Source organism: Alosa sapidissima, chromosome 8 (assembly GCF_018492685.1).
Source record: "Alosa sapidissima isolate fAloSap1 chromosome 8, fAloSap1.pri, whole genome shotgun sequence".
Taxonomy (NCBI): domain Eukaryota; kingdom Metazoa; phylum Chordata; class Actinopteri; order Clupeiformes; family Clupeidae; genus Alosa; species Alosa sapidissima.
Genome location: NC_055964.1, coordinates 31505616 through 31520012, shown reverse-complemented (window position 1 = coordinate 31520012; position 14397 = coordinate 31505616). Strand labels below are relative to the sequence as shown.

At 47.6% G+C, this 14397-nt stretch overlaps 1 protein-coding gene across 1 annotated transcript in view; it reads left to right on the top strand.

Annotated features, from left to right (window-relative positions):
* The window catches only part of ntng2a (netrin g2a), a 64335-nt gene that overhangs the window by 48003 nt on the left and 1935 nt on the right, over window positions 1-14397 (top strand). Inside the window, 1 exon segment of the mRNA XM_042102063.1 lies at window positions 9194-9361. Coding sequence (XP_041957997.1) covers window positions 9194-9361 — 168 coding nt within the window.

Here is a 14397-nt window from a genome sequence, read left to right as displayed (position 1 = left end):
ATTGACTCATCAATGTTTGGAGTGGGATCAGCGATGCACCGGTCAGCTGTTTCTGTCCGTTCAGCCTGATGAGTTCTGGAAGCCGCTGGTGGATGCAAGAGAGCATGTTTGTGTTGGAACATCAGCGCAGGCATCACTAGCCCCCCTCCCCCTCAGCCCCCCCCCCCCCCCCCCCCCTACACACACACACACACACACACACACACACACACCTTTCAGTGGACCCCACCTCGCCCTGCCCCCCCATCCTCTTAGCGTTCGGTCCTCAAATTGTTCCCCTAAGGACCGGCGGTGGCCAAGGCCAAAACCACAGTGCCCGATTTGCCGAAAGTGCCACCACCTCCACGAGCCCGCCCGGATCCTCCCCCCAAGCCCTCGCCTCCACCCAGCCCGCAACGCAAGAAAACCAAGGACGGGCCGCAAGTGAGCCGGAGGAAAGGTAAGGACCCCCCCCCCCACACCCGCCCCCTCTTCAGGAAAACCCGGCAGCTAGACTGTCTCCACGCTTCTGAGAAAAAAAAAGAAAAAGAAAAAAAAACAAACAATCAAACAAACTTTTTTCTCAACATGTCTTTTTTTGAAAGATCCGTTCAGGCCTGCAAAGCTCAAGTGTGCGTGGTTTAAAAACCACGGCTGGCACACACTGACCCTGTGGGCAGTGGAGTACAAATGGGATAACAGCGCTGGAAAGAACAGACGCTATGAATCATGGGAAAAAGAATGATTCTTTGTCTGGCTCAGTGCGTAGCTGCCTGTGCAATGCAGCGTTGTACTAAAAAGACATTTGCTTTGGCTCCTTGTTCACAACACACACACACACACACACACACACACACGCATACACACACACAGCCAATCAGACAGGAGCAGTGACTGGGACAGACAGACACACACACACGCTGATGACTAACACACACAGTTACTCAGAGAATGTGAGAGATTGTGAGAGGAGAGAGATGGACAGATACAAACATAATTCTGGAGAGCAAAAGAGAAAAGAGGGATAGAGAAAAGTGAGGGAAAGAGAGAGAGGGGGGAAAGAGAGAGAGGGATAGAGATAGAGAGGGAAAGAGAGAGGGGGGGGGGAAAGAGAGAGAGGGATAGAGATAGAGAGGGAAAGAGAGAGAGAGAGAGAAAGAGAGAGAGGGAAAGCGAGAGAGAGAGGGAAAGAGAGAGAGAGAGAGAGAGGGATAGAGAAAAGAGAGGGAAAGAGAGAGAGAGAGGGATAGAGATAGAGAAAGTGGCAGAGAGCATGACATAGCAAGATCCCGAGCAAGAGCAAGAAAGAGTGTGTGTATCAGTGTGAGAATGCCAGCTGCGTGTGTGTGTGCGTGTGTGTGTGTGTGTGTGTGTGTGTGTGTGTGTGTGTGTGTGTGTGTGTGTGTGTGTGTGTGAGATGCTTTTGAACTGCATTGAAAGCTGAGTGGAGGCCTGGTCTCTGGCAGTGCCTCTGGATGAAACTACAGCCAAGAAAACAGCCTCAGTGAGGCTTCCATCCAAAGCAGGCTCACACACACACACACACTGTGAGCAGGCTCTGTGGGGAGTGATGACAGCTCAGTAGAGCGCACTTCAAGCCAAACAGGAGAATCCTGAGAGCTCATCTTCACAGCTGCACCCCTCTCCAGCTCCAGCCCTTTACACACACACACACACACACACACACACACATATATATTTGTACACTTTCAGACTTGATGAAGGCAACATAATTTGTATTTACATTGCAAGATATATGAACAATACCTGACAATAGTGTATGAATATATAAAAACGTATGAAATATAACATCTAAACTTATTTCCAAGCGGCAGTAAAAGACAGAGCCGTGGCGGTGGCAGCTCTCAGCGTGATTGATGGGCGTAATACCGCCTCCCCATCTCTCTCCCGAGGTGACTCAAGGAAGCCGGATTAGTGCCATTACCGCTGGGCTAAATCGCTCATTAAGGGAAGTGGGCCAAGGTGCCAGCGAGCGACGCCATGCTGCTTCCTTACTGCTGAGCCACTGCGCTGCCATGCTGCCCTAGCGGCCGTGCCACCGCGCCACACTGCCATGTGTCCAGCTTCTCCTTGAGATCGCTTGCTCGCCTGTGGGGGTCAGGTGACCGCAGCCAGGGCCAAGATCCACTGGCACCAGCGGGAAAAAACGATAGTGTGTGTGCATATGTGTGTGGAGTGTGTGTGTGTGTGTGTGTGAGAGGGAAATAGAAAGAGGGGCAAACAGAAAGAGAGAGAGAGAGAGAGAGAGAGAGAGAGAGAGAGAGAGAGCACTATATTTATAATTCTCTAGACAGCTATGTATCTATATGCATAAGTGCAGACAAATATATGCACAGTACACACCAACACACACACACACACACATGCACATGCCCTGGCTTGCTTGGAGGTGTGCCTGTTTGTTCCATGCGGCTCCTTAAGGTCAAAATCCCAATAAGTAATTACCATATTCTATTTTCAGTTCCATTCCTGCAGCCCCTTCAATTACCAGGTGTTTGTCAACACTCAGTGGTGTGTTTCAGAGCAGGCACACACACACACACACACACACACACACACACACACACACACACGCGTCACAGCACAGTCCTGGATCCAACCAGCACCCAACGGCAATAAATCTTTAAATACGCCATTATTGTGAAACACAAGCTCTCGGAGGATGGCGTATGGCCGAGCGCCTCGGCTGCACAGCGCGTGTGCACGAGGCCAAAACTCAAACGGCTTTTGATCTATTTCTGACTAGCGATTGAATGAACAGCTGCTAAATATTTCACAAGCGAAACGAAGGCAGGTCATGGTAAGGGACACCCAAAAAGGCCCATCTATTGAACCCGCTGCAGGGAGACCGATACATGAGACCATAACAGGATGCAGGAGCGGACCCTGTCCTTGATGGGGTGGACAGGGGCGGGGGGGGGGGGGGGGGGGGTGTTGTGGCATTAGGAGGGGAGGGCGAGGTGGGGTGATGCTATCAGGGCAAAGATATCCCATTTCTGCTGAGCTGGAAATGGGATAGTTTAGTTGATTTGACCGGGGGCCTTTCTCGCCGGTAGACTTAAGGACCGCAGTGACCTAACGGCAGCGCTGAGCGCCGCGCGTGCCTGGCCTCTGATTGTTCTGATGTGCACAGTTACAGCGACGCAGCTCCCAGACGCCGTCACCGCCACCAGCCCAGCCACCTCATCAGCAACCTCCTCCGTCGTGGTGGCAACGGATGCAAGTGCTACGGTAACCAGCTCTGTTTCTGCGGATGCTGGCCTGGTTCCCACAGTAACCGACACCACCACCACCACCGGGGCACCTTCAGCAATGACAACCACTCCACTGGCGGACACTTTGACATCGCCTCCCCTAACTGTCACTGCAGCAATGGATGCGGTCACCCAAACGACCAGCGGTCCTCCAAGAGACATAGACACAGTGGCTGACGCTATTCCTGTTGCAACTGAAGTTCCTTCCCTAATAACAGCCGGCCCTACACCAGTAACCGTTCCCCTTGCAACCATGTCCCCTGGAAGTACAGTGTTTGCTGCATCCACTGACCCCATGCCCAAAGCGTCCACTGTCGGGCCTTCCTCAGCAAGCACTCTTCCTCAGACTACTGCAGCTGGTTCCCAGTCTACTGATGCTGCAGCCGCACCAACGGATGCTGTTTCCCCAGCAACCGTCCCCCTTCCCATGGCGACTGATGCTGTCCCATTAGTAACTGATGCTCTTCCACCACCCACTGCTGTCACTGAACTGTCACAAGTAACCGGCATTGCTCCCACAGCAACCGATGCTATTCCTGTTGCAACTACTGCTCCTTCTGCTAGTCCTCAAGATACTGACATGGCTCTGCCAGCAACTGATGCTGCTACTCAGGCAACTGATGCTGTTGCCCCAGCAACCGATGCTGTTCCTCAGGCAACTGATGCTGTTGCCCCAGCAACCAATGCTGCTCCTCAGGCAACCGATGGTGTTCCTCAGGCAACTGATGCTGCTGCCCCAGCAACCGATACTGCTCTTCAGGCAACCGATGCTGTTCCTAAGGCAACTGATGCTGCCCCAGCAACCGATGCTGCTCCTCAGGCAAACAATGCTGTTCCTCAGGCAACGGATGCTGCCCCAGCAACCAAACCTGCTCCTCAGGCAACTGATGCTGCCGCCCCAGCAACCAATCCTGCTCCTCAGGCAACTGATGCTGCTCCTCCAGTCGACACACCTGCTGCACCTGAAGCCTCAGCCCCAGACGCGTCGGAGTCAGGCAGAGGGGGGGCCGAAAGCACCACGTCCAGTAAGGAAAAAAAGAAATCAGGTACAGAGGACACATTTCAACACTCGTCCACTTGTGGCTGTGAGAGATACATGTTTGTAAATCTGCAGGACATGAAGATTGCATTTATGCTGCTCAGAAGCACACACTGCATGCTTTACTTTTAGTATTTTAAATATGCATTGTGTAATGTCAGATATATTTGCTTCGTGCTTTAATAAAACCATATCAGAATGCTTGTTTTGAGTGTTTTTTGGAAGTATCTTTTACTGATCATGCCTTTGATGTGTAACATTCCAGTTACTGGCAACAGTGAGAAGAGCAATGAAATTCCTGGCACGCCGGGAGAGAGCAGGGAAGCCAAAGAGGAAATTTCAGAGGGCAAAAAAAAGAAAGAGAAATTTTTTGAAAAGAAAGACTATGAGAAAAAAGGTATACTGCTAGTAGACGTTACTGTGTGTGTGTGTGTGTGTGTGTGTGGTTTTGTGCTTCTTGTGCTCTTCCTTAGCGAAGGCACAAGTATGATAAGTAGTCTTCAAATAGCCTGACCCCCCCCCCTCCCCCACCAGTGTGTGTGTGCTAGCTGCCCTCCTCTCCTCAGCTCCATGTGCAGATCCACACTGGCCGTGTGATGATCAGATGTGATGGTGTCCTCATGCCTGTCCGCACTGCATCGCATCGCATCGCCTCCCCGACCCAAATGTTAATGCATTCAGATCCCGTCCCAGCAGCGGTCAATAGCTCTTGAATATTTCCACTCTGTGGGCTTGTTATTGACTGAGGAATGGAGTTGAAGGTGGAGTGCAAGCTGCCTGTCTGCCTGCCTGCCTCTGGTTCTGCCTGTCTGCCTCTGCCTCAGGGGCAGGGGCAGGGGCAGGGGCAGGGGCAGGGGCAGGGGCAGGGGCTGGGGCTGGGGCTGGGGCTGTATGGCAAACAGGACAAGCGGAGCAGGGCAGAGCAGAGTGGAGAGGAGCAGACGTCCTGTGTCCTCTAGGACGCCCTCCTCATGCTCGCTGTTTTCCCTCGCCAGGTCACTGGTGTCCCAATGGGGGACGACGTTGCCCCTGACGCAGGCTCCGAGGTGGCTCCTGATTGGGTCCCTGTTTTTATAGAGGCCCCGGGCCTGGAAGTGGCTCAGGGAGCGGCGTGATCTAGAATACCAGAACTGAGCCACGTCAAAGCCAGATCAGGGCCGAATCAGTGCCGCATCCACAGCTCCATGCGGTGTGTTTCTCAACCCTCGCTCACTGGTCCCGCGTGCTACTGTAGGTTTGTTGAAGCCCCTGTTGCATCAGCATCTGATTGGCACAGAATGACCCTAAGGCTCCACCACTGGACACATTAGAGAACTTTGGTTCTTTCTGTTCCCAGACTGGCAGCTGGAGCTTTAGAACCAATGCGGTTCTGAAGTTGGGCTCCATCTCGTCTGGACTGGGTCTGTCTGTGAGATGGACGCGCTGACCTCTGACCTGTGTGACCTTTGTGACCATTGTTGCCTGACGCATAAGAGACGCAGTAGTCCTGCAGTAGCTACTTCTCTACATTCAGAAACTCCACTAGACACCAGACACTCTACAGGAGCCTCCTCAGTCATCCTATAGGCATCTGTGATTGCTTTGTAATGCCTGTAGCCTCCTGAGTCATCCTATAGGCGTCTGTGATTGCTTTGTAATGCCTGTAGCCTCCTGAGTTATCCTATAGGCATCTGTGATCGCTTTTTTAATGCCTGTAGCCTCCTGAGTCATCCTTTACGCGTCTGTGATCGCTTTGTAATGCCTGTAGCCTCCTGAGTCTTCCACTATAGGTCTGTGGCCGCTTGTTAACGCCTGTAGTTTCCTGAGTCGTTTTACAAGTCTATGGCGGCTTGTTAACGCCTGTAGCTTCCTGAATCGTTCTACACATCTGAAACTGCTCGTTAACACCTGTAGCCTCCTGAGTCGTCATCTACAGTATGCATCTGTGATTGCTTCTTAACGCCTGTAGCCTCCTGAGTCGTCATCTACAGTATGCATCTGTGGTCGCTTGTTAAGGTCTGTAGCCTCCTGAGTCGTCATCTACAGTATGCATCTGTGATTGCTTCTTAACGCCTGTAGCCTCCTGAGTCGTCATCTACAGTATGCATCTATGGTCGCTTGTTAAGGTCTGTAGCCTCCTGAGTCATCCTCTACAGTATGCATCTGTGATCGCTTGTTAACGTCTGTAGCCTCCTGAGTCGTCATCTACAGTATGCATCTGTGATCGCTTGTTAACGTCTGTAGCCTCCTGAGTCGTCATCTACAGTATGCATCTGTGATCGCTTGTTAACGTCTGTAGCCTCCTGAGTCGTCCTCTACACGTCTGTGGTCGCTTGTTAACTCCCGTTCAAACAAAGGGTATTCACTGTTATTGTGACTAAGCAATAACTGTCCCCTGCTGCTGTAGATAGATTACATTTAGATGAGAGAACAAAGCACCTAGATGATTTCCATATTGGAAGTATGTGTGTGTGTGTGTGTGTGTGTGTGTGTGTTTGGGTGTGCGTTGGGCTTGCGTCCTTATTATCTGAATACCCTTAGTCAGTTAGATATTTATTAAATTGAGATCTAATGATAGTGGCTTTATCTTTCAAGCGGTTTCCAGAATGTTGGTTCCTGGAGGACCCAGGACACAGTTGACAAAAGTAGCGTACGTCCGATTCCAAGGTAAGACACGTGCAGTCGATCATGCATAGTGGTTATGATTTCAGAGTGATGAGCAGACTAGAGAGAACATCTGCATACCTGTTTTGATACTGTGGGGTTGAGTCGTGCATAATGTGTACTGTATATGACACTGATGTGAGTTGCTTTGTGAAAGCTTCAGATTCTTTTTCGGTGTCTTAAAATACTGTGTTATGAAGAACTGTGGGAAAAAACATCATCATCTGTCACTGTCTCTATCTCTTTTGCATCTCTCTCTCTGCTTTCATCCATGTTCCTCTACATCGCTTGCATGTTTGTTTTCACTTGCTTGCTTCATAAAGGTAGGTCTCTCTCTCTCTCTCTCACACACACACACACACACACACACACACACACACACAAACACACACACACACACACACACACACACACACATTTTGCTTTGCCAGCTAGTTAGGATATCTTACTTGTGATGCTATTTTAGACCTGCTCGTTCCCAAATGAACAATCTTGTTTTGTTCTCTCCCACACCCCCAGTCCGATTAGCCTAGAGTGAGTGTGTGCATGAATGTGTACATGTGTGTGTGTGTGTGTGTGTGTGTGTGTGTGTCTCTGTGTGTCTCTGTAGTCTGTGTGTGTGTCTGTGCTCTGCTGTGTGTGTGTCTGTGTGTGTATGAGTAGTCTGTGTGTGTGTGTGTAGTCTGTGTGTGTGTGTGAGCTCTGTGTGACCGTAGGTGTCATCCTCCCAACAATCTGTAGGGTAATTGGCCATTCATATTTAATCATCAGCGGCTCTCCCCTCCGTCCTGCGCCTGTAGGCCCACTCAGCGGCCGCCTCAGTTGGACTTTAGCGAACGACACCACACACACACACACACACACACACACACACACACACACACACACACACACACACACACACACACACACACACACACACACACACCCTGGCCCTGCACAGCGCAGCAGCAGCAGTGGCATCTTTAAAACATCACATCAATATTTTATCCGTCCGCCCGCCCAAACACAGAGAGAAGTCAAAACCATGCCCTATTAAACAACTAAATTCCCATCTAAGTACCCCGTTAATTTATACAGCCCAACAGCCTGGGGCCCTCTGGAGGGTTGAGAGAGCTCAGGCTGCACACACACACACACTTTAAACACACACACACACACACACACATTAACATACACACATACACACACACACACACACACACTAATATACACACACACACACATATAGACACACAAACTCTCTCTCACTCTCTCTCAATCACACACATACAGTATACACTCAATCACCCAGATACGAACATGCATGCACATGTGCACGCACAAACAAACGTGATGAGACACACACAGACACACACACGTGATGAATACAGTAATGTGTGTGTGTGTGTGAGTGTGTGTGTGTGTGTGTGTGGTGGCTTCAGCTGAGGTGACTGTAATGAAAGTCCTCCTCTTGAGGTGTAGTCCTCCTCATGGCTCGTCTCCTCAGAGCTGAGCTTTTGTTTAACAACGCTCCCTCATTTTCCCAGCTACTTAGAATTCAGGCCATTTTTCAAGAGCAGTTCAAGATCAGTATGCAGGGGAAAAAGAGAAAGTAAGTAAGAAAGAGCGAACAAAAGAAGATGGGAAAAGTTCCTCTCTGCCTTGGCCTGATCAGGCAGGAACCTCAGATCAACACCAAATCAGTCGACATGCTGCACACACACTTAGCATGTTGACTCCAGACAGTGTGCCTGCTTACTTGGTTCTTGTTAGCAACCACACTTAACTGTGAGAGGAGTCTTAGGATGTGTTAGCATGCTTACTGTGAAGAGAATGTTAGCATGTCTCAGCAACCACATTCTTACTGTGAGGTGAGTCTTAGCATTAGCATGTTTTCACAACCCCACTTCCTGTGAGGAGAGTCTTAGTGTGTCTCAACAACCACGCTTACTCTGAGGAGAGTGTTAGCACGTTTTAGCAACCATGCTTACTGTGAGGAGAGTCTTAGCATGTGTTAGCAACCATGCTTACTGTGAGGAGAATCTTAGCATGTCTCAGAACCACACTTACTGTTTGTCTGCTTATACAGCTCTCATAGTCTATCTTCCCTGTTTTAAAAGGCATCATATTCTGTTCATTCCTCTCATTCTCTATCTCGCCATCCCTCATCCCCTGTCCATCTAAGTCCTTGTCTTTCCCCCCCCCCCCCCACCCCCCCGTTGTAACTCCTGACACTGTTAACGGTGCTCTGCTCTGCTCTCCCCCCCCCCATCAGACTGCGAGTGCTACGGACACTCAAACCGCTGCAGCTATATCGATTTCATCAACATTGTGACGTGCGTCAGCTGCAAACACAACACTAGGGGGCAGAACTGCCAGCACTGTCGCCTGGGATACTACCGCAACGGCTCGGCTGATCTGGACGATGAGAACGTTTGCATAGGTCAGTTGGGATCCGCTGTCCACCCCAGCACTGCACTACAACCACCTGAGTTCTTGTTTTTAGTATTTTTGGGTTTTTTTTTGTTGCCTTTTATTTTGATAGTTTATTTTGGTACTTTGACCAGAATATGGTACAATAGTGTCCATCTTCGAGAGAGTTCTGATGAGAACACAGGCCAGGCTACTATAGGATATATACTCTGGACTGATAGTACTGTATAGGATCTATACTATACTCTGGACTTATACTATAGGATATATACTCTGGACTTATACTATAGGATCTATACTATAGGTCAGGATATAAGGGGACCTATACTATAGGGCCTATACTATAGGATACATACTCTGGACTTATACTATAGGATCTATACTATAGGTCAGGATATAAGGGGACTTATACTATAGGATATATACTCTGGACTTATACTATAGGATCTATACTGTAGGTCAGGATATAAAGGGACTTATACTATAGGATCTACTGTATACTCTGGACTTATAGTATAGGATCTATACTATAGGATTACATTACATTACATTACATTACATTTGGCTGACGCTTTTTAACCAAAGCGACTAACAACATGGTAAACAGTAAGTTTTTTTAGAACAATTCTCACAATTTTAGGACAGTTTAAAAAAAAACATTAGAGTACAGTAAGAATAAGTGCGTCGGTGAGTGCTGTTTTTAACAGTTACTTGTCAGTTTAAAACGGCTGGTGAGTGCTAGGATCAGTAAGACTTGTTGTAAGTGTTGCTATGAGAGTAGATGTTCTCTAAAGAGCTGGGTCTTCAGGAGTTTTTTGAAAGTGGAAAAGGATGTCCCTGTCCTTGTAGGAACTGGCAGTGTGTTCCACCAACGAGGAACAACAGATGAGAAAAGTTTGGATTGGCTTGAGCGTACCGGTGGTAGAGCTAGACGTCGTTCGTCAGAGGAGCGCAGCGGTCTGGAGGTAGTGTAAGTCTGTATGAGGGCATTCAAGTAGGTGGGAGCAGAACCGGAGACTACTTTGTAGGCAAGCGTTAGAGACTTGAATTTGATGCGGGCCGCCATAGGTAGCCAGTGTAGCTGGATGAGCAGCGGGGTAACATGTGCCCTTTTGGGTTGGTTGTAGACCAGGCGCGCCGCCGCGTTCTGGATCATCTGAAGTGGTTTCACTGCGCAGGCTGGGAGACCTGTCAGGAGGGCATTGCAGTAGTCGAGTCGTGAGATGACTATTGCCTGAACCAGAAGTTGGGTAGCATCTTGAGTCAAGTAAGTCCTGATTTTCCGTATGTTGTAGAGTGCAAAACGGCATGACCGGGCGACTGAGGCAACATGATCCGAGAAGTTTAGTTGGTTGTCAAGAACAACTCCTAGATTTCTTGCAGTCCTGGTCGGTGAAACAGACAGGGAGTCAAATTTGATGTTGATGTCGTGGTGTATGGTAGGTTTAGCTGGGATGACCAGCAGTTCAGTCTTTGAGAGGTTCAGCTGGAGGTGGTGTGCCTTCATCCATGTAGCTATGTCTGAAAGGCAATCCGAGATCCGTGCTGAAACCAGGGGGTCGTCAGGTGGAAAGGACAGATAGAGCTGTGTGTCGTCTGCATAGCAGTGGTATGAGAAGCCGTGCGAACGGATAATCTGTCCCAAGGAGGTGGTGTAGATAGCAAAGAGGAGGGGGCCCAGCACTGAGCCCTGGGGGACCCCTGTGGTGAGATGGTGAGGTGCGGATAGCTGACCAAGCCATGATACGTTAAACGAGCGTCCTGTGAGGTAGGATTCAAACCAGGAGAGAGCAGAACCGGAGATTCCCATGTCAGCGAGTATAGAGAGAAGGATACGGTGATTAACCGTGTCAAAGGCAGCCGATAAGTCAAGCAGAATGAGTACTGATGACCGAGCGGTCGCCCTGGCTTCTTTTAAGGCTTCTGTTACAGACAGCAGAGCCGTTTCAGTAGAGTGGCCGCTTTTGAACCCAGACTGATTTGGATCCAGAAGGTTGTTCTGTGAAAGGAAGTCAGAGACCTGTTTGGAGACTGCTCGTTCAATGCCTTTGGATAGGAAAGGCAGTAGTGAGACAGGGCGGTAGTTCTCGACTTGAGCAGGGTTGAGAGAAGCTTTCTTAAGTAACGGTGTTACCCGGGCCATTTTGAGGATATATACTCTGGACTTATACTATAGGATATATACTATAGGTCAGGATATGAAGGGACTTATACTATAGGATCTATACTATAGGATATATACTCTGGACTGATAGTATAGGATCTATACTATAGGATATATACTCTGGACTTATACCAAAGATCCTTGATTACTAGCAAGATAGAGCAATGTAATTCATTTCTATGGGAGCACAACGGGACAGTTCCGGTCTGCATAAGTGGGAGTGCCACCTTATGTCACTAAATAAACTTTCTCTCTTAAAGGAGAATTCCGGTGTGATATTGACCTAAAGTGTATCGAAACATGATACCGAGTGTGAACGTATGTCTCATAGCCCATCTCGACTTGTCCCCTGCACTCCAAAAGCTGGCGCTAGTTAGCCGATGCTACCAACATCTTTTTCAATAGTGGTGCTTCGGCATCGGGCTAGCCATGCAAATAAATCACTGTTTTACACCCATTTACGAGGCTCAATGTATCTCCACACTTCATTGGTAGACTTCCGAGGGCCCTGACATTTAAAACGAGACATTGAGAACTTTGAAAAAGCACTGGTAGTTTACTTACAAGACGATTTATACAGACAGTATCTTGACGAAGTTTAGCGTTTGCAGCCATCTTGAATTTAGTCACGATAAGTCGAGCAACGAGTAAGAATGAACAGCTATGATAAGGGATCAGATTCCAAAAATAATTCAGTGGAAATGCATGGATTCCAGTTTCTTCCAGTAGCAGCAACACAGAAGTGTGGAGATACATTGAGCCTCGTAAATGGGTGTAAAACAGTGATTTATTTGCATGGCTAGCCCGATGCCGAAGCACCACTACTGAAAAAGTTGTTGGTAGCATCGGCTAACTAGCGCCAGATTTTGGAGTGCAGGGGACAAGTCGAGATGGGCTATGAGACATACGTTCACACTCGGTATCATGTTTCAATACACTTTAGGTCAATATCACACCGGAATTCTCCTTTAATAAGCAATAAAAACAGATAAACATAATTGTGTTCACATTATTATTGTTTATAATCATGTATGATACCAATGAATCATTCTTTAGGACATGATATGAATAATTTAATTAGTCATGTGAACCGAGCTAACGCTACTGTAGCTTAAAATGCTATACAAGTGGATGGGAGTAGCTATGGCAATACAGCTATGCGCTAACAAGTGACTAGTAGTTGAAGGACTTCGCTTAAACTTAATATACTGTTGCAAATTCGCTTGAGTATAAACTATCCACTTTAACTAATGTCAGTAATGTTATTCAGCTAGTTGTCATTTAAAAGAAATTACACTTCTCCGTTTAAAATGTTACCTTAGCTAAGAGGCTAGCTAGTATGCTAACAACCGGACAGTAACTGGTAGCAGCATGGTCTGATATTAAGTTATTTTATTACAAATCCTAACACTAAAAAATTACACTTTTAGGCTTGAAATGATCCCAGACACTTACAGATTATGACAAAAATGTCCAAAAAACCCTCAACAAATCCAGAAAGACATAATGACCAATTTATTGGTAAAATTCCACAAGTCTCCATTGACATTAGTGCAGCGAGGGTTTACTCTGGTCTGCATAAAGGGGAATTTTCCCCCCTCCCCCTTGCAATAATCAAACGCGGAAACTGTTGAACGTTTGCGCCTCTCGCTCCGCTTTAACCCTCTCTGCTTATACTATAGGATATATACTCTGGACTTACACTATAGGATCTATACTATAGGTCAGGATATGAAGGGACTTGTACTATAGGGCCTATACTGTAGACTTCACAGTGGAGACAGTTTAGACTTTGTTTTAGACTTTCATCAACTCAGCACAGACATGATGCATGAAATTACTGTTTGGATTCAAACCACTTTTTAATTCCACAGGGGATCGTTTATGCACTTATTCGTTTACTTCCTCAGACAAGCAGAATGTGTTTGTAGTGCCATTTCATGGGCGGTGTGAGAGCGTGTTTTCTGTAGAGCTGCAGCAATTACTAAAATATTGTGTAAATTTTTTGCTGAAAATACCTCTAAATTCTCTCTGATTGCAGCTTCTTAAACTTGAATATTTCCAGCCTTACTTAACCCCTCTATGACAGTGCGCTAAATATCATTGGTTTGTGGAGAAAACAAGGCATTTGAGGACATATTCATGGGCTTTTGGAAACACTGATCAACATGTTTTCACCCTTTCCAAGGCATTTTATCAATCAAACAACTAATCGGTTAATGGAGAAAATAATGAACGGATTAATCAACTGTGAAAACAAAGCTTAGTTGCAGCCCTAGTGTTCAGGAAGACGTGACATTTGACCCTGGGCGTTGAGTGTGTGTTCAAGCATAAGTGACATTTGACGCTGGGCGTCGAGTGTGTGTCGTCCAGGCAGACGTGATGTTTAGCGCATTCTACGATCGTCCTCCACCGCGTCTGACCACACCCTGTCAGCTCCGCCTCACTCATGACCCCGACTCCGCCTCCCCGTCATGGCGACCGTGTGCAAATCTCATGTGAACGGCCCCCCCGCCCGCCACTCCACCCACGCCCCCACCCGCCCGTCGCCCTGTGGATCCCAGCAAACCCAACATACACACACACACACACACCACGCAGCTCCGATACACACACTGCCATATAGAACAGGTGATAGACCCCTGATTCCATATGCACACATCTAATCTACTGTGTATAGTGTATTAATGTACTGAAACAGACTGACAATTAGAGTCCATTCATAAATACTTAAAATGTACAGAAATGAATGGATTGGGCAAATTATTTTAAAATACTGTATAAACAGATACTGTATGTAGTTTATTTTCAGAATTACATTTTCAACATCTCTTTGCACTGTAGATGTAATGCAAAGAATAGGAAAGCTATATCCTGGTCAT